Source organism: Lissotriton vulgaris, chromosome 8 (assembly GCF_964263255.1).
Source record: "Lissotriton vulgaris chromosome 8, aLisVul1.2, whole genome shotgun sequence".
NCBI classification, from domain to species: domain Eukaryota; kingdom Metazoa; phylum Chordata; class Amphibia; order Caudata; family Salamandridae; genus Lissotriton; species Lissotriton vulgaris.
In genome coordinates, this window is record NC_141696.1 from 1,368,165,703 (window position 1) to 1,368,187,498 (window position 21,796).

General features: G+C 42.0%; 1 protein-coding gene across 2 annotated transcripts in view; it reads left to right on the forward strand.

Annotated features, from left to right (window-relative positions):
- The first annotated feature begins 1,236 nt into the window (after window positions 1–1,236).
- Window positions 1,237–21,796, forward strand: part of IL10RB (interleukin 10 receptor subunit beta) — a 432,261-nt gene continuing 411,701 nt past the window's right edge. The window contains exon 1 of one of the 2 annotated variants that reach the window (XM_086935322.1): window positions 1,237–1,447. In XM_086935322.1, coding sequence (XP_086791448.1) covers window positions 1,399–1,447 — 49 coding nt within the window. In that variant the 5' untranslated portion in view covers window positions 1,237–1,398. The remainder of the gene's footprint in view (window positions 1,448–21,796) is intronic. The other variant, XM_086935323.1, reaches the window with a different exon arrangement.

Sequence of the window (21,796 nt, forward strand, 5' to 3'; positions counted from 1 at the left end):
CCGCCAGTGCAGACACGGTTGGCCTCTTCTTGGGAATTCCCACACTCTCACTTCCTCCTCTGAAGCAGATGCAATGACCAAAAATGCATACATGTGGTATACATCCATCTTTATTTTGGTCTAACTCATACCCCTTATATTCTATTCCTTTGTAAGTGCACTGATAGTGCATTCATTTTTTTTAACTGAAAACGGTACAGATTTATTATTTGTACGTGGACGATAGTGTTTTAAACAAAAGTCACCTCCTTAAATTACGCTTCGTTCTTCATGACTTGTATTGAATTTGTTGGTGCAAACTCAGTTTCTAGCCCTTGTCTTCCTTGTCCCAGTGCTGCTTTCCCATCCTTTATCTCCCTGTTGCACTCAGGACACTAGAGGATGATGCTTGGAAAACAGGAAGTCATGATGACGTCACTTCCGCACTTCTTTCTGTCTAGGGAGCGGGAGTTAGCACAGGATACGTAGCTTATAGGATGTGTCATTTTTCTATAATATCAGTTTGCCTGAGTATGAGAAACACTGTCTGAGGAAGGTGGCATGGCTAAACTTGAAAGGCCTGGGGTAAGGATGACAGGTGAATTGTCTGTAAGCAGAGTGGTGTTGCTGCTGGCGGAAGAGACATCCAGGACCGAAACTGCCCCATGCCTTCTAGGAAGGTGTCAGCGAATGCAAGGTGTGATGAAAAGAGCCAAAGTCCGTCAGACAACGATTTTGGGCGCGGCCAGATTGTTTCTACTCTGCTGTAAACTGTAGGGCTCTGCAAAAATCCAAAACTTAGGAAAGAAGTGCGTACACGTCTGTAGAGTAACCCATGCCCCATGGGCTGCTCTGCGTCGCGTCTTTAAGCTAGTTTAAATAGAATGGACTTTTTGTAGCAACACATTCAGCGTCTGATTTTAGTTTCCCCGTTTGGGTGAAGGGGGTATTTGCTCGTGTTTTCTTTGAAGTTAGGTGGAGGGGGTATTTGCTCGTGTTTTCTTTAGTTACTGTAAAACATTTCTTTACAGTTACTGTAAAACAAACACGAGAGAAAATACCCCAAAACGCGAATAACTTGAAATTCACGTTGTCTAACCTTAAATGGCAAAGAGGACAGAAACATCGGTTGTAAACACGTCCAATCGCTCTCACTGGAATAATAAACCTAGCACATGCAGAAGACGAGTACTGGCCCCGGGAACCCCGCCGCCTCACTGGCAGGCAGGTGAAGTGCGTGCGGTTTCTCAGCAGGCTCCTCCCACCGCTGTACATAGTTTCATTTCTGAACCCCGTGCCACTGTGGACAGCAGGCGACGCGATGAGTGGGACGGCTCGCGGAGGGCTGCCGGCGGTCCTGCGATGAGAGAGGAAGCCCATGGCGACAGAGGGAGGGCGGCTGGCTCGCAGTGACCATCCATGACGCCCTGGCTGGCCGCGCCTGCCTTAGCCTGCCTGGTTCTTTCAGGTATGTCGCTCGCTACTAACACCGCACCCTGCCCGTAGGCCTATACATGGAGCATTATGGTTTTCGCGTCTCACTCGTGGGATTGGGAATGTCGGGTAAGGCGCGCAGGTTATGATTACGTATTGATCCTGTGGTTTCGCTTTCTGTTTGAGACGTGATTTGATAAGGAGTCTAATTACGCGGCTGGGATTGGACTCAGATTTTGCTGCACGCAATTCCGCAATGAAGTGGGTGCTGCAGGGGAAGGTGCGGAGCAGCGGAGTGTACAAGAATGCTGACGGTAAACGTGTGTGTGTGTACTTGAGTCACTACCTAAAACAAGTCCACAGAACGCGTTGTTAAGCAACCCGGGCGTTCATAACAACAAAAAGCTGTCTTTCCAGCACAATGTCACTTGGTCACCCAGTTTATTGCTCTTTTGGAAAAAGTAAAAAAAGCACTCCCACGGGTTAAGTCCGCTAATGCTACCGTCAAAATGGGGTGGTTTGATACAGCCTGCACAACTGCAAAAAAAGCCCTTGTTAAAGCTCCTAGAGATTGCTCTGTAATCTGTGCACTACGCAAAGATTATAAATTAGCGCGGAGGGCAAGGGAAAAAGATCTTAGGGCACAGGCATGGGCAGATCTCGAGGAAGCAGCTATGTCAGGCAGTATTAAAGATTTCTGGGAAATCGTGAATGCCCCACATTTTAAAGACATCAATGATCCTACATTAGACGTGCCTGTAGAGGAAGAGGCATGGGTGATACACACTATGAAGAAATATTTGGTTTAGCAACCCGTTCAACTTCACTCTTATCCTCCCCAGAGATTTTACTACAGGGAGGGTTAACTTTCTCCCTATTAGAGATAAGAAGCCTGCACCCCAGGTAAGGCGCCTGGGCCAGATGGAGTTCCAATTGACCTCTTTCAGCAGAATTATAATATGTGGGTGCCTTTACTTACAAACATTTTTAATAGCATCCAGATAGTAGGCCGCCTCCCTCTTTGAACCAGAGTCTGTCTAATTCTGCCCATTTAAAAAAAAGGTGACAGGGGATCCCCAAAGAACTATCGTCCCATATCCCTCCTTGGCACTACTAACAAACTTATGGGACGGGTACGCTTGGCCAGATTGGAGGACTGGGCTGAATCGCACAATATTTTTATGAAGGCGCAATACGGGTTTCGTAGAGGAATGGGGACGGTTGATCAGTGTTTAAACCTCTCCCTAACTATAGGGAAAAACACAAAGGCAAAAGCCTGAAAACTGTACATGGCCTTCATGGACCTAACCTCGGCCTTTGACTGTGTGTCACACCCAAGGTTGTGGTCCATGATGGAGGGCATGGGTATCGATCCACCAATAATTGGTTTCATATGCCAGTTGTACGCCAATGCCACTGCCTGTGTAAGGTATGGCAGGAAGGGGGAGTGCACTCGCCTCTTTAAAGTCGAAAAGGGAGTAAGACAGGGTTGTGTGCTTGCCCCGTTCCTTTTTTCAATCTATATGAACGGGGTAGAGTCCGCCCTGTCTGCTCTACCGGTGGATGTGCCTAAATTTGATTGTATCCCCCTTCCGATTCTGGCATACGCTGACGCCAGATCGGTCTTAGCCCTACAAACGCTAATCACAGCCTACTCCGCCTTTATGGCCTCCCTTGACCTAAAGGTCAATGAATCGAAATCATTTATAATCGTGTCTGGAGCCGCAAGAGGTTAGAAACATCCCCATTTCCAGTTGGCAGGCAAGAAAATCGAGACAGTCGACTCCTTTTCATACCTTGGAGTGCTTTTTGATAAAGACCACTCATGGTCTAATTTAGTGGCAGCAAGAGCCCAGGGCATGCAAAGGAGTGTTGAAGCTGTCAATAGATTTGCTACGAAGTTGGGAGGCAGCCCACTGGATGCAATTAAGAATATATATTCAGCTAAAACAAAGTCCGCTGCACTATATGGGGCAGGATTGTGGGGTATGGCTAATGTTGGACCGCTACAACAAATAGAAGACTCCTTTTTTAACACCTTGGCTGCTAGGTGTTTTCCCCCTCCTGTGCTGGAAATTAAGATTCTTCTGTATTCATGACGAGCTCAGCTCGTCATCAGCACAGCTCAACTGTGCATCATGACGAGCTGAGCTCGTCATGAGCATCGAAAGTGTTAAAACCTGTGTGTCCTTACCGCAATCAGCCCCAAATCATATTTTACACTGTGAATTGGGGCTTCCTTATTTGAGCGACAACATCAGACTGGCTCCAGTCTTGTTGTGGCTATCGGTATGGCGGAGGTCTACAGTGGATTTGACACAAACCATTATCAAGGACTGTTGTAAATTAGATTATTATAAAAGAATTGGATGGTTACATTACGTAGAGGTCCATCTGAAAGCGTTAGGGATGGGAGAATTATTTCAGGACCCTGAGTCCTGCAAATGGGTTTCAAAGGAAAGAATAACTGATTTATTCATTAAGAGATTAAAGTATGCCTGAAGAGAAAAGAAACACATTCATCATTCCTCCATTCTTTATGATGTGGTACCACCAAGATCGGGGGAAGGTTTTCAGTATTTATCAAGCTTAAATAATGCGCAACACAGATTTATCCTTTTGCGTTCCCGCGTGAACATGATCCCGTTACCCCTGGGATACCCCCAGAATAAACATAAATTAGCAGACCTCTTACCCTGTCCCTGTAACAACTACGCAGTACAGTCAGATTTACACATTGTATTATTTTGCAAGACCTATACAGAGGAAAGGAAAACATTCATACTCCCAATCCTGAGGTACCACAATTTTAGGCAGTGCCGGGTGGCCATGTACTTTTTAGAATCTCTACCGGATCCATTTGTATGCTGTTCTGTTGCCTCATTTTTGTGGGCTTGTCTTAGGAAGAGGAAAAAGGTGGGACAACATTTTAGTAGCAACAACTAATTAATTAATTTTAAATTCTGAACTGCTTTTTTCATAAAGGGTTTTATATGAATTTACCTGGACCACAGCAACTGTTTAATTTCATTACAAGACCGGAGGCTACCATTATGCATACAACTTTTAATGCAGTCCAAGCATAGCCGCATATGTCACAAAGCAAAAGTTCCAACTTAGAATACATATGAACCAACAATAGCATGAATCACTAGGCAATCAGCCTCTTTTAAATGCGGCTCCAAGCAAGATAAGTCTACTTCCTACTTAGCTCATGAAAAGTCTTATATTTTAGAGTTTAAGATTAGTATTTTCATATTAATTTACCTTAATACCGTATACTGAGTAACCCTCTTTTATCCCTACAGGAGTAAATATTTAGATATACAATGTAAGGATATATATATGCAATGTTATGTTATAAGGTACAATGTTATAAGGTACAGTAACACCTTTTCACTCCTTGTTTTTGGTTTCACAACCTCCAATTTACGGAGGTTGGCTTCCTTTTTTTCCTTCCCTTCGTTCGTCTTTATATTTCATGAATGATACTAAGTCTTTGAAACTAGTGCGTGAAATGTTTAAAAGCACACATTGACTTGCTTCGCAAGTGTAGTTACCTTCCCCACTGCTTTGGAGTTCATTTATATTTTCGGAAAGCTTTGCCATGCTCGAGGCTTCATGTTTCTTACTGCACTTCATTTCTTTGATTAGAAATTGGGAAATTATAATATTTAGTTACCTTTATTAACATAATCTGATTATCTGTGTAATCCCCCACTCCCCCAATAATCAGACAGTTTATCATATTATAAAAAAAAAAGAAATCAGACAGTTATAATTGATATTTACAAGTTTATTATATTATTTAAAAAAAAGAAATTCGAGGATCAGACATTTATATATATTTATTTGACTAACATGTCTGACTCAGATTCGGATTCAATTCATAGTAATACTGTTGAATCTGATTTTACTAATGATGCCATCAAAAAACTTATCCATAAGGAAATGAGATCATGTATGTTTTCTACTCTCTCTCAAGTTATGTCATCTAAGAGATCCTTGATCCATGAAAACTATGATTTATCAGATCTGGACATAACAGAGGTTAATGATCTCACTGAACAAAGGGGTAAGAGGCAAAAAAAAGTAAAAATATTGATTATACCCCAGAGAGCACTGGAGGTCCTAGCACCTCAGGTTTTACAGGAGGTCCTCGCACCTCATTTGCCTCAGGTGTCCCTTGCGGCACAACTTTGAAAGGTGTCCTTAGCGGCACAAATTTAATGGGTGTCCCTCGCGGCACAATTCATCATAGTGCTCTAGACAATGATCCTATTGATATTGATGATGGCTCAGAATTTCCTGACGAATATATTCTTGATATCGATGAGGATGAACAAGATATCGATTCCTTTCTCCTAAATGATAATAACGGTCCTTCATCTTCTAATGATAATATTTTGGACCCGTTGGGGGAGGAGATGTTCTCCCCTTTTTACATTAAACACCCTAGAAGCTCAGAGTGGACCCCACACGAGCACGTATCTAAATTCATAACTAAATGGATTAGAAATCCTTTAGAAAGAGAGACTCGTAATCTCTTAAGAGAGTGTGCCAGACCTTCAATCGAAGGTAAAGTTTGTCAAACTCCTAACCTTGACCCAGAATTAATTACCTACCTATTTAAATTAGGGAGAGACCTGCGTAAAGGCCTGGAAAGATCGCTTAAGATCTGCCAAGAGAAAGTTCTTGACATTCTAGGACCCCTAACAAAAATAATTGACGCAGCAGAAGAGAGTTAGCTTAATGGCTGCCCTCTTGATACACACTCCATTCGGGGGTGGAGCTAAAGGGCACTAGTCCTCTTAGGCAACGCAAATGCAGGACTTAATTGTGAAAGAAGAGTGGTCCTCACTAAAATTTGCCCTAAACTAATCGATATGGCTGAAAAGGAAACCCCAATTAATCCAAAAGGTTTAATTTTTGGAGAAGATTTAATAAAAAGTTTGGGCAAATATGTATCGACCTTTACCGCTTTAGATAAAGCGCACCAGAACATTAAAAAAAGTTTTAACTACAACAGCAACCTTTTTGGAAGGGCCGGTAGAAGGGGGTAATCTTCCGGCCGGTTCAACCGACGCCCCATTCCAAGAAAGAGAGGGAATTTTGGTAGAGGATACCATCCATCCAACCAACCACAGTTCTATTCACCCAGAGGAAGAGGTTTCCGCTCGAGAGGATTCCGAGCTAGAGAAGCATCTGCCGAATCTACCCCTCAAAGCGAGTACAGCTTCCCCTTCCCTTTCTTCGAATCCAAAAGTAGGTGGGAGACTGAAATTCTTTTACCACAATTGGAAAATTATTACACAAGACCCCTGGGTTCTAAACACTGTTCTTGGTTTTTCAATAGATTTCATCCAGACTCCAATCCAGAACCCTCTCCCAAGACCGATTCCCCTTACACTAGATCAAGAAAAAATCATAGAGGAAGAAATTTCCTCATTGCTGCAAAAAGGAGCTATTTTAGAAGTTCCCATGGAATTTATGAGATTCAGAAGTACTCTCTCCCTTGTGGAAAAGAAAGACAAGGGTTGGATACCGGTTTTAAATCTTAGAGAACTCAACAAATTCCTTGTCTACGGACATTTCAAGATGGAGGGCTTCCATCTTCTCAGAGACCTCTTGCTAGAAGGAGACTGGCTGGTCAAATTAGATCTGAAGGACGCCCATTCCCATGGCAAAGGAACACCAACCCTTTCTTTAGTTCATTTGGAAAAACCATCTCTTTCAATTTCAGGCTCTCTCCTTCGGTCTCTCCTCTGCCCATGGCGTTTCACCAAGGTACTGAGAGCAGTTGCCTCATGTCTAAGAGAAAAAGGTATTCGTCTCATCATCCACTTAGACAACATCCTGATTCTTTCTCAAGATTATGCTCAAATCATCAAAGATCTCAAGACAGTTATAGACCTCGTAGAAAGTCTGGGTTTTATCATAAACAGGGAAAAATCCATTCTAATTCCCTCAAAGAAGATCGAATTCCTGAGTTTCACAGTAGACACAACAGAATGTCTTCTCCCTCTCCCTCCCAAGAAGATTGCCAAAATCAGAAAGGAGATAAGACATGTATTGAAACAAAAAAATCTCACCCTAAGAGAACTAGCCAGACTTTTAGGCCTTCTATTTTCTTCCATTCAGGCCATTTTTCCAGGACCATTGAATTATCGAGCCCTTCAGAGAATAAAAGCAAGAGCTCTCAGATCAGGTCTTTGGTACTGAGATCGAATTTCCTTAAACCCAGAAGCAATCTTAGAACTAACATGGTGGTTAGACAATCTAGATGCATGGAATGGGAGAGCGATCTTTGATTCAGCATCAGATTTTATTCTAGAATCGGATGCCCGCCTTCATGGCTGGGGTGCTTGTCTACAGGACCAAAACACTGGAGGTATTTGGTCGCAGCAAGAGTCCCTGCACCACATCAATTATCTAGAATTAACTGCAGGGCTTTATGCTTTAATGAGCTTAAAACGCTTCCTTAAAGGAAGATCAGTCATATTGAAAATGGACAACATGTCTGCCGTCGCTTACATAAACCGTCTAGGAGGGACCAAGTCAGAAGACCTCTCCAATCTAGCAAAGAAGCTTTGGTTTTTCTGCCTAGAACACAAAATCTCTCTGAGAGCAGAATACCTTCCCGGGAAATCCAATCTTTGTGCAGATTGGAATTCAAGATTCATCTTGGATTACAGCGATTGGAAACTCAACACTTCTGTTTTCTACTCCCTGAATCATTTCTGGGGCCCATTCCAAATAGACCTATTTGCGAGCAGATTGACTACCCAATTGGTATCCTATTTCAACTGGATGCCCGATCCCGGTGCTCTAGCAGTGAATGCCTTTCTCCAATCTTGGGAAGGGATCAACGCTTATGCCTTCCCTCCATTCGCAATGATCCAGAGACTCCTTCAGAAAGTGAGACAAGAACATTCCTCAATTGTCCCAGTAACTCTGTTTTGGCCATCCCAAGCATGGTTCCCAACAGCTCTGGAACTAACCTACGATTTTCCCTTCCTAATTCCTCCTCTGAAAGATCTTCTCACAGACGCAGACGGTCAAATTCACCCTCTTGTTCAGCCAGGGAATTTGAACCTTCTTGCTTGGAAGGTGTCAGGAGATCTAACGATCTCGCAAGATTTTCGTCAACAGCTTCAACTCTCCTTGGAGAGTCGTGGGCCCCTGGGACACATTACCGGTACAACAACATTTGGAAAGTCTGGTCAACGTTGGTGCTTGGAAAGGGACTTGGATCCCGTGGAGGCACCTATTGTTGATATAGTTAATTTTCTTGGAGAACAATTCGACAGAGGTTTAAGTTACAGATCTCTCAATTGTTTTAGATCTGCTATTTCTGCTGGACATTCTCTAATTAACAAAAAAACGGTAGGTAAAAATCCTATTATTTGTAGAATACTTAAGAGTATCAGACTTAGAAGACCTCCTCAACCTAGATATCAATCTCTTTTGGGATGTTAATTTAATTCCCGACCTTTTCTGTTCTTGGCCAGTTAATTCTTTTCTCAGCAGGAAGAATCTTCCTGTCGAATTAGCTACTCTTCTTTGCTTAATTTCATGCAGAAGAGTTTCTGATGTTAAAGCTCTTGATATTTCCTATAGATCTTATGATATGTTTGGGGTTAATTTTGAAATACATAGAAGAACTAAAACTATGTCAGAATCTATTTTCTATCCTCGTTTTGATAGTTGCACTAAACTCTGAGTTGTTCAATGTATGAAAGAATACAATGTTAGAATGAACTCTCTTCGTCCTTTGAATGTATCTCAATTACTCATCTCTTTTGTTAAACCCCACAAAGGAATTTCTTCTTCCTCTACTGCAGGATGGGTTAAGACAGTCATGAAGCTTGCTGGAATCAATCTGAATATTTTTAAATCACATTCTATTAGAGGCGCAATGGCCAGTAAGTCATTCTGGTCAGGTGGTAAGTTAGATGATATTCTAAAGGCTGGTGATTGGTCTAATGCTAAAACCTTTGCTCATCATTATTGCAAACCTGTATCTCTCATGTCTGATGTTGTTTTACATGACTACCAACATGCATAATGGTAGCCTCCGGTCTTGTAATGAAATTGCGATTCTCCTATTAACATGACCAGAGAATCTGGATTTCATTAAAGACACGGAGGCTAACATTATCCCTCCCACCCTTTCCCTGGGTGGTTGATTATATGATATATTACGGTACAGGTTGATTTTTATGATATGATATGCTTATTTAAATATTTTACTTACAAGCTTACATTCTTTTCCTTTGCAGGACTGTTTACTTTCTTTTCCTTTTCAGGACTGTTATTTAGCTGATTGTTTATTATTCAAATCCTTAATATTTTTATTTGGGTTTATTAACAACCTTTCTTTGTTTTGCAGATAACCTTTATTGATTTTGTCTTCTTGATTCCACATCTGGTGAATCAATCATGGATGGTGTATTCTTCCGTCATCCTTCTTCATGTTTGACGTTTCATTGGAGTTGTTTGGACATTTCCTTTCTCACTGTCACCACATTTAAAAGAGGCTGATTGCCTAGTGATTCATGCTATTGTTGGTTCATATGTATTCTAAGTTGGAACTTTTGCTTTGTGACATATGCGGCTATGCTTGGACTGCATTAAAAGTTGTATGCATAATGTTAGCCTCCGTGTCTTTAATGAAATCCAGATTCTCTGGTCATGTTAATAGGAGAATCGCAATTCTTATTTTAAATGTGTATATATGTGTATATATTGTGTTGGAATTTTTAGATAACTTGTGCTTTTATGATCCGTTTTAAAAAGATCGTATAAAGCTGTATGACTGACTGACTGACTGAAAGAAGCTCTTTCCAGCACAATGTAAAATATTGTGTCTTTCTGGGCTTCATGATGGTGTAACTGTTATTTGTTAATCCTCTTTGTTATTCTTCTTTGGAATCTCTGAGCGTTACGATTAATTGACAAAGTCTGTACTACTCACATACAAAAAAGGCTTTCCAGTTCTCTGCTCTACGCATATTTATTGCAACCACATAGTACCGGCCCTAGAGATAAAACTGCCCCATCAGACCTACGACTCCCCCCCCCCCGCCCCCCCCCCCCCCCCCCCACTCCCAAGTTATTTATATCTGCACCAATCTTCTTGCTTCAGGGCATACTTGATGAACAATGATGAAACACTAGTTCAATTAAGAAATTGCTTTAACAACATTTGTCTTGTTATCATCCATACTGGGAAACGTTCTATGACCACAAAGGTATGATTTTTCAGTTTTTAAGAGTACTGTTTAGACTAATAATAACATCAGTGGAACAGATCATCTCATGACCTTCGACCTCATGATGACGTTATAGAACATCGCTTCAACAGAGACCCAGTTTGGAGGAAAGAGTGGCTTTTGACCGAGGTGGTATGGTGAGGGATACATGGCATGGTGTTAAATGAGTGCTGTCACCATCCTTAAGCTCACGCTTGTGTTCCACACAAATACAGTGCACCAGAGTTTGAATACCGCTCTTCCCTCTTGGCTACATTGTGTGATCCTAGACAAATCAAAACATTGTCTTGTGCTTTAGGTTCAATATCTGCTTGGAAACAGCATAATGGTTGTTATCAAGGGACAAGGATATGGTGAGTGACTGGATGCCGAGTTCTGTTTAATTCCCTTCTAGACTGCCTGAAGAAAGGGAGACTCCTCCCAGTGCCACCCTGCACAGCATATTGTATGTGAAATGTGTCAAGAAACTTTTTTAGAGGTACACAGGAGGCAAACCCCACAAACGGGAAACATTTGGCAATCTGGTAATTCTTGATTGAAGATGAAAGTAGCATTGAAAAAATCAGCACTCTTCTCTTGACATTAGGGAGGCAAGAAGAGCCAGGCTATGCAAAGTGCAGATCCTAGAAGGCAAACAATTCCACCTGTTGGGAGCAAAAATCAGGAGTGCGAAAAATAGCAACCCCCAGTAATAAATGTAGATTTCCTAGGACTGGGAAAATGACAATTGTCAAACAGAATCACTAGACAAACGCTGGCCATGAACTGATACCGTAAGGCCTAAGTAAAACAGGACTGATGAAAAAACAACCTAGTGTACCAATTAAATATACAAATGCATCTTTTTATTCGTTTAAAAATTATTAAAACTGGTTGCTAAAAAATGTGAAGCAATGCAAAATGCACCCAGACAATGACAATTCTTTACAAGTAGCTACAAAGACAATATCCTATATAAATGAAGGTTACTGAAAAGTTTGATGCCTATCGATAATTATCCAACTTTAAAAAGATTTACAGAAATAGATAACAACACAATACAAAAACATAAACAATGGTCGCAAACAATTTAAATATTACTCAACATGAAAATAAGATAAATCATTTTCTAGCCACACTACAACAAAAATAATTGATTCACTAAACAACAATAGGACACAAATAAGTTGTCGAAACACGTTTCGGCGTATGTGCCCACTTCTTCAGGAACCATATTCAAATATTATCTGGAGTACAGAAAAGGGGCGACTAAGGAAAAATGGCCTCGCTGTTCTCCTTTGACAAAATGTGCAGATGCACAGTTTTGATCCAAGCTGAATGCTTCAAAATGTCAGGCAGAATCTACGGTTCTGAAACCCTGGTCTATAAATTCAGGTTTGAAGACATGTAGAGGACATGGGCATTTGTTTTAAAATTGGTGTTGCAATGCATACAACCAGCTCTTTGGGGTCAGATGCCTGGCCTAATCAGGTTACTACCTTAGGATACATGGTGGTAGGGGAATTCAAGCTGGCAAAGGAACTTTGTCCTAATCGTCCAGTTGACTCGTCAGCAAGGATATCCGGAAGCAAAAATCAGGGACAGAAATGGTAGCAACAATGGTATGCAAGGAAAAATCAGGGTGTGAATGTGGCTTGGCACATCTTCCTCTCATAAAGTCTCCTTTATATACGCGCCATAAAGGAACTGACATCACAGGAAGAGACTGCAACATCTTGGATTGGGAAACTCAGAGCAAAAAAAAGATCACACTCTTGCTACGGTCTGCTTATCAGATTTGCCTCTGAACCTTTCCAAGCACTCATGGTGTTCGTTTGAATATGAAGAAGAAGCACTGGTTTGACATCCTGCTTGTGGAGCAGAAAGCTGGAGTCCCGCTACACCCCTTGCATTTCACTGGATTCATGAAAAGTTCCTGTCTGTCACAGCGAGTGCTCAAGTATTCAGGATGACTCGGGTGGCTAAGACTAAGAAGAAAAGATTTTATTGACACAAAGTTCCAATAAATGCAAATAAATATGAGCCTTAAATTCATGATCTGATGCTGTTCTTCCACATGCTCACATATTTTGAATCAACATCTTTGTGTGTGCATTTGACCTCTTAGCGACCAATAGCGAGAGTGAGACCCATACACCAATATTAAGAACAATATAAACCACCAGCCATTTCCATGTAATTTTCAAATAGTGACTGTTAAAGGGAGGAACAGCAGTTAGTGTTTTATTGGGCAGATGTATTAGATGCAGAGTGCACTGTCTTTCAAAATTGATTTGCTAATGCTCTGTCTCTAAAAAACTATTATAGGTAGTAGAGCAGAAATGGAGATGAGGTCTGTGGGTGAGGTGAGGTGCTGAGATTTAGTGATTACGTTTATAGAGTTCAAAATCAAAAAACTGAAGCATCAATCCTGGCTTCTCCACTTAAAGAGATGCTTTAATCTACATTTCATATTGGTGCCTGTGTTTCATGCATTTATATTATAAAAATGTAAATACTTTGGCCAATATCTTTCTCTATTTAAAGCCTATATGACATAAATCATTAAATTAAGAATAATATTTAGCAGATACTGTGTTTATTTCACGTGATTATTTTCCGCTTTCCATCATTGAAAAATGCTGGTTTTAGGCTATCATTTCCAATATGGCTGTTTACCTGGACACCATACATGTGACTTGAATGCATGTTGGTTCTGTTTTATCTATCTGGGCAAGCCTTTAAAGGCGTAGAGCTGGAGAAAAATGTTCAGACAACAAGGGGTCTTATTATACAACTTGTCACCACGCTTAAAATCCATTCATGGTATCTATTTGGAGGCTAAATCAGTCCTCACAGGATGATAAACCATTACACATACACAGCTCATTTGGTTAAAACTATATTTCATCATCAAAAACTATACAAAATAGTGCTCCTGAAAAAAGTAAAGAGCAAGTGATGTGGCACACTGCCAGTGAGTTGTTACAAAGGGGATAATACATAGTAAAGTGACTGCTCCAGATTATGACAAACCCAGCGGAAAGGGTCACATATAAAGGTAGAGGCTGCCCTAGGAAGTTCCATAAGATATGGTGCAGATGGATGAAGTACTATGGACTGGACCTACCAGATAATGACACACAGACAACATACATCAGGGAATAGATTAGATTACACCACAATATCTACCTAGTGATGACGAGACACCCCAAAATAATGAGAACGTGGACAATGCATGTATGTACTGGGCATGGGCAAGATAATAACGAGATATTAAAGTTATATTGTAGAGAATATGTATTATGTTTGTATGCACTCCAAGGATTGGGGTGATTTGAGGGGGGCTGCTTATGACAATGTGCGACGACAGTTGTGTTTTTTAGATGGTTTGTCAACACGTTTTTCCTCTTATGGAACGGTAAATCAATAAAAATATTCTGAAAAACAAAAGAAAAGATAATGACAAATCTTGGCTACTTGTACATTTACTGAGCAACAATCACACATTTGCTAATTTGTACTCAATGCATGATGAAAATGTAATTTCTACAGTCCAAGCTTGTAAACATCATCAATGTTTCAACCCTAAGGCTAATTATTTACAGGACTGAGTCTTTATCAGGCCTGAAGACGAGGATGCACCCAGAAACAGAATCAAAAATTTTCAACTCCAGGAGCTATGTGAATAATCATAAAAGCATTCCATTATAAGGAAAAAGAGAGACTCAATTTCATTATCAATGGCATGTAAGATATGCCATTGTCAATAAAAAAAATGGGGAACGAGTTCTGCGTTGAAAATAAAGGAGCCTCTCATAGTGTAAATTGCATGCAACATAAATTAGCAAGTCCCCAAACGGTCTACCCCTTTTTTGTCTAATAGCCGGTGTATGAAACTCTTTATAATCCTCAAGCCTATTTTCGGGCAGAGACTATGTTTCATGGAAGCAGTAAATTGTAAAAATGTTGACAAACTTCACCCAATCATTGTCTTCCATCGTCCATGGCCCTATTATTAGAAATAATTTTTAAGTCAGATAGATCGTATTGAGGTTTGTCCTTTCAATACGTACTACCAGCTTGTGCGATTCAATTTCTCTTCTCCAATATTTTCCCTGAGATTCTTCTACCGCCCAGTGCCTGGGATACCCATCCCCAACCTTGTCCCTGTTTGCTGCGTGATCCTCAGTCTACGGTTTGGGGTTGAATGATATATCAGTCTCAGGCTGTTATGGGTGTTTGTAATGTTAACATTTTCATAACTGTTAGTTACTCACTTATTTTTAATTAGCATTTTCCCCATAATAGTCTATTCATCCGTCCCAGTGTGCCCCTGGGAGCCTTCTGCTCGATTGGAAGGGCTCTTGGTTGAATTTACTACTTACTTTAGTTTAGTGGTATTTATGAGCAGTAATGCATCTATACCCATTACATGGAGAACATCCACATTTTGGTGTATTAGTCTACCGATATTACTAAAGGCAAACTCAACCTTGTAGGTTGAGATGTTTCTGGATTCACCAAGTATCCCCCTGCTGTCTAGTGGCACTTTTCTGATTTCATTCGATGTAATAACTTGTAACGCTGGGATCATATGGAAGAGATTTAATAAGCAACCCCTAATTAATCGATTGAGACTTTTCTGATCTGGAAATACATAATTGAATTCATAGGGAGTCATCGCTAATGGTGGTTAATTAACTGCTGGACCAGAAGGAGGTATAGAGTGTAAATTCTCATTTATGGACCTAGTACTAGTTGATCTCAGACATTCAGATTCTTGTATCACGGGGTTTTGATATCGTGTTACGGGCAAATACCTGCCTGTCTGTCTCAAAAGACTATATTTACAATCATCTCCAAAAGGAGCAGTGTGTGGATTTACAATTGTTACATGTAGTTGTTTTAAGTTACTGTCTGTTTGCATTATTGTTTTATTTTGCTTGGTTTCTGGACTCGATATTGTCAATGATAAGTGTGGCCTTCCCTGCTGCTCCTTCCTGACCTTTTTGTTTACCAAATAATCGCATATCCCTTTCAATAGCCTTTTTCTTTTTTACAGGTTTTTTTGGAGGGTAATCAACAATTACGTTTTGTACATTCTCTTGCAGTGTAGTTTGCGGTTTACTTAACATATTCACTTTGGTCTTCCCCTCGAAGATGGGATAAGGCGTTTTTGCCAGTTCGTTTTATTTTTTCCACACTGTGTGCTACAACACAATGCATGTAGCTACTTCTGAGGCCCTGTTAGCTGGTTCTTGCCTGAACAAGGCTTTTAATGAATATATGCATTGATTCTTACCCTTATTCCTCCTTTCTCTTTGCTTTATTTCTGCGGGAGGAGGAGGGTGCCATCTGCAAACTGTTGCCCGATTGACAAGCCGTCAAGATCAGTTAGATATGGCATCAGGGTACAGCTTGAGGAGCGCGGATCATGTTTCTCTGCATCCCCGGGAGTACTGCCATCAACGACTCCTGAGGGTTGTATCGGATTCATCGGTGAAACGCTCCTGGGTACCAGAGTTCTGGTGCCCATTTCATCATCGTCCCTAGGACAGAGCTCCTCTGTATGCATTGAATGGTCCTTTTCATTTTTACCTGAATTTGCAAGCGTCTATAGTATGGTAGAGAGCATGGCTATTGTACGGTCAGACCCGCCAAGTGTCTTCTCCAGAAGCACCAGTATTGAGGTTAAAACAGCAAGCAATGAGTGCAAAGCCTCGGGTAAGACAGTATCCTTTCTAGGTAAACTCCTGGGTGAACTTACAGATGACATTTTACAATCAGGGAGGTCCAGGAATAACGAGTCAGCTGTCATCAACACTGATCTATCACTTGCCTTGTGATTCATTGCTGCATGATCCTGAAGCAGTGGTTCTGGATTCCTGTGTACTTGCAGTTGAACCATTTGTACACTGCAGATGCTTTTCTCTACACCCTTTTCAATTGTGGTAGATACTGCCGGTAGTATGGGAAGATCTGGATGCTTGTAGTCATGGATTATCGCGGACACAGAATCAGATAAGGAAGTCATCATATTATTATTTGCTTGTGAGGAAGCATCCTGCTCATTCCTTTACCATATTGCTTGACTAGATATTGGCAGAATTGGAAAAAATCTTTCTATTATCCCCATTGCCATTGGTGTACGTTTCACTATTATTTTAACTATGAGAGGGATAATATTTCACTGGGGATGAGGGGGCATGTGGCTTGAGCTCTCATCTCCTGACTTAGGGCCTTATTACGAGTATCTTGTGGTGGAAGTCCGAACACAGCCACACTGCGGCGCCTGCAGTATTACAAGTGTGGCGGTCGGACCACCACAGGACCGCTGTGTCCGCCCGGGAACCAGGTTTTCACATAGGTCACAAAGCGGTTAGGGAGCAGTAATATGTTTCCGGTGCAGCTGGGGCACCACCGAGTATAATACAAGTTGGCTTACCACCGCCCTGTTGATAGCGGTTAGCCCGCCATGAATAGGGTGGCTGATAGGCAAAAATGGGGCCCTACTACCACCCCCTGCCACTCCTGGGCCTGGAGGTGCATGCCAGGGGGGACCTGTCATGCCCCCACGGATTTTCACCCCCAGTTCTTGCATGGTGTGGCATGTTTGCCACACCATGCAAGTAGGTGCAGTCGGCATCTGACAGCGGTGGTCTGCATGTTAGGGTTGTCTATGTATCTAATAGACTGATGCCATCAGACCGCCACAGCACCACCCGCCAGACCAAGATTTAACTCCTAATCTGGCGGGCGGGCGGGCGCTAAGCCTGTGTGGAGTTCGCAGAGTTTCACTCTGCAAAACTCTTCAATGTGGCAGAATACTTCCACTGTGCTCTGCGGAGTTCCGCCAGTGGCGAAGTCTATTAAGTCACGTTGCTCACACTGATTTTTAGTACCAGGTTTTTGCATGACCTACACTACGCTTCGTGCCAGAGGGCGCTGCTTTTTTCTGCCACCACTCGAGTAGACATTCTATTCGAGCAGCAGCTTCCTCAACACGAGTGGCAGACTTCTCAACATGAGTGGTCGCGACATGCTGACACTGCCCGCGATGAGAAATCTCACCAGGAGGAGGTCTAGCCTGTTATTTTTTCTCGCAAGCGCTCACCAACTTACCGTTGGCGAGTCACAAGGTAGAAAAAACTCCGCTCCACTTTACTTCGCAGAGTTTTTCGAAACTCCACACAGAGCGCGGAGTGGGCAAAACTCAGCGAAATCCGCAGGCAGAGCACAATTCTTTGCCCACCCCTAGCTTGCGCACAACAGCTTTGGAGGTCCTACAGTAGACGGTGCATTGGTGCAGCAGCTGTAGTACTGCCAAAGTCAGAATCAGGTCCTTACCCATTGCCTGAAGGCCCCTAGAAGACTTTAGAAAATAATGGGTAATGATGGCCGCTGATGGGGAGTTGATGATGTTCCTTTCACCCTGTAGAGTTATGCATTTCTCGGCTGAATAGCACATGCTCCGTCTCAAGAATGCTTGTGTTCAATCTGTGGGCTTGAGCCCACCCATAGGCTTCCCATTTGCTCGTTCTGTTGTCCATCTCATATCTGTTGTCCCCCATTTCCATGGCTTGCATGAGTCATGCATCTTCTCGTGTTCAGCTTTCCCCCAGAGCATGGACCAAGTACTTGTGTCCCTACACTGCTCCCCTTTTGGGAGCTAGTTTTTTTTGTCTTTCAGTACTCTACACGAGTGCTCGTGTTTTCAGTTGCTCTGTCTCATAATCAGCTTTATTTATTCACCTCCTCACCCGCCCTTGCGAAAATTTCTGTACCATTTTGTAGGCCCTAATTCTGTTGCTTTGAGAACAGAAAAATACAAACATGTTTATCTCGCTCAAAGTACAAAACGATCTTTAATCAACAGAACAGCAAGCACAATGTACCTTTTATATATAAGGTTAACTGTGTGTTGAGCGGTGTTGTTTGAACTGTTTTCTGCCTCAGTAGCTGAACACAGAAAACTGAATGTGGTTGATTCCTGAATATCGATGTGCATGTTGCTATTCACAAATTGATTAGTGGCTGTAACAAACACTTTATTTGCGCATCACTGCTTATGGTATTTTTGTTACAAATGCAGTTTTTCATGAAGCGACTAGGATTATTTTTTTGTCACAAATCAGAAACAAATTAGCAAGTCATGACCTTTTCCTTGTGCAACATTTTTTGGTGAGTTGGTGGCGAAGGTTACTCTACAGTCTCTGCACATCGAATTTGGTTGCCAAAATCTGCATTATTTGCTTTCGGGGGATTCAGTTTTCCCAGCTCCAGGTACTGTTTACGAAAACACATACACTGTCTTGTGACTCTAAATCTCCTCTTTCTCAGATCCCAGTAACTGACATGAAGTTGTACGGCTGAAACAAACAAAAACAGGTCTGGTATGCGGGCTGCGCACGCGCCTGGGAATTGGCCAGGTCATGGAACAGCTGTGGGAGCTGGGCTTAGGCAATTGCTGCTTGGGCACCTTCCCTAGTTTGCGGCTTAACCCCTTCCACGCGGGGCTAATTCGCCCGTGGTGCGGGGGGATGGAGGGCCCGCGCGCGCCGCCACGGTGCTCGTGACAAGCCCAGCTCGTCATGCTGCACAGTGGAGCTGTGCTCATGACAAGCTGAGCTTGTCACAACTCCGCCCACTCCTTCAGAACGCCCGCACAGGCGGGGAATTAGCCCAGCGTGGGCCGTTATGATGAGCTCAGCTTGTCATCAGCACAGCTCCACTGTGCTGAGCTGAGCTCGTCATAAGCATGCAAGGGGTTAAAAGTAGGAAAGACAAATAGATACTTATTTCCTAGCTAAGTTGTGCAAAGTGAAACCAAATAATCAGGATCAATTATGACTTCACTTAATATGTGTGTTCTTGGCCAAATATTTTTAATTTCACCAAAATTCTTTACATTATTTCTGCTCATGAAAGCGCTTTAAAATATGAGTTCAGAATACAGTGCAGACTCGGCCATAGCCCTGTTTTGCATGACTTTCAGCCATGCTGAACAGCAGCCGTGCTGCTATTCAACATGGTTAAAAGCATTGAAACAGACAACGCCAACAGCTTTCGGATTGCTCAAATACATTTACATTTACATACGCCCACTGGGGCGTGACATTGAAATATGCACAGGTGGTTCACTTGCTGCTTTCCTCTCTATTGCCAGTGAACAAGGGTGATTGTACGCTCGAAACGCGGATGGCTGCAAACTGTGCTTGGGAGCAGCTTTCCTGACGTCCTGCTTTCCAGAAATAAAGGCATTCAACTCGCCGTGCGGTGGCTCTATCATTTTGAGGCAAATCTTGTTTACATATCCACGGCGGGCCTGGCCGCGATGGAGCCCCACTGCTACCACAGTGGGCCGTGCAGCGGCAGAGACCGTGATCGCTGCAAGGACGGCGGGGCCGCTTTCTGTGATGGTGTATTGGCATGACGTCGGAATCGTGAGCCCCCCAGCAGCCCACTTGGGACTTTGAATACTTAATCCGGCGGCGACCCACAGTGGTTTGATCAAGTGCACTACATCACCCAGCATTCATAGGTGCATACGCCCACTGGGGCGTGACATTGAAATATGCACAGGTGGTGCACTTGCTGCTTTCCTCTCTATTGCCAGTGAACAAGGGCGATTGTACGCTCGAAACGCGTCTGGCTGCAAACTGTGCTTGGGAGCAGCTTTCCTGACGTCCTGCTTTCCAGAAATAAAGGCATTCAACTCGCCGTGCGGTGGCTCTATCATTTTGAGGCAAATCTTGTTTACATATATACGTTCCTGTTAAGAAGCGCTGGGGGAGACTTTTGCCTGGTATGCTGTTTCTTAAGGACTTGCTTGTCATATATATATATATATATATTCACTGAAAAAAACATAGGTTATAGACCATATATAGTTAGGGATTAGCATTTAAAAAACCTTATTTTATTTGCACAAAACCATTGAAATTCCATATATAGTTAGTTGCACTAACTATATATCGCGGACCCGCAATCCACTGCTAATGATGTCACATATTACATCATTCATGACATGGTAGTGACATCACTGATGACATCACTGATGACATCTCAAATGACATCACTGATGACATCACTGATGACAACACCCAGTGACTGTATGTTTCTGTAAAGTTAAAATATGTCTTACATATTGAAGAATGAGTGGATGTATAAGTGTCTGGATGAAGGATTTAGTAGGTGCATGACTGACTGTATGAGAGAATGATTAAATGTGTCTCACTGAGTGCATGGGTTAGTGATTAAAGTGTCTTAATTTGGCAATCATTATTTATGTTCTTCTGTAAACTGCTGCATGTTTAAATCAGTAGCTATATCAGTAACTATATGGGTTATTGAATGGTTGCCCAAGTATTTGTATGGGAGACTGAGTATGTGTGTGGGTGGCTGGGAGGTGTATAACTCTGTGCATAGATGTGTGAGCAGTTGATTCCCTAGGTGTATGGGTTCAAAAGTGCATGTAGAAACAGCTGTATGGACAGTTGACTGTGTGCATGAGTATATTGGTGAGTGAATGGATATCTCAGTTCTACATGTCAAAGTAAGTACATATGTAAAACACACTCCATGTGAGAGTTGACATATATAAATAACTGAACATAAGAGCCAGTGAATGTGAGAGTGGCTGTATGAATCATTGTGAACTTGTATCAAGGATTGTATAAGAGAGTAAATATGTGTTAGTATTTGTTTGAATAAGTAAGGTGTGTATAACTGTATAGTTGAGGAAATGGAGATGTGATTGATTCTTTGCATGACTGACTAGGTGTGTGAGTAACTCCATGGATGTGTGACAGTCTGTGAGTGCCTGTTTACACTGAGTGTATCTAAGGTTATATTAGAGTCTGAAGATGTATTATCACATAATTGATATCATCAGTGATGTAATCAGTAATGTCAAATGAGATGTCAGTGATGTCATCAGTGATGTCATTTGAGATGTCATCAGTGATGTCATCAGTGATGTCATTTGAGATGTCATCAGTGATGTCATCAGTGATGTCACTGACCATGTCATGAATGATGTAATATGTGACATCATTAGCAGTGGATTGCGGGTCCGCGATATATAGTTAGTGCAACTAACTATATATGGAATTTCAATGGTTTTG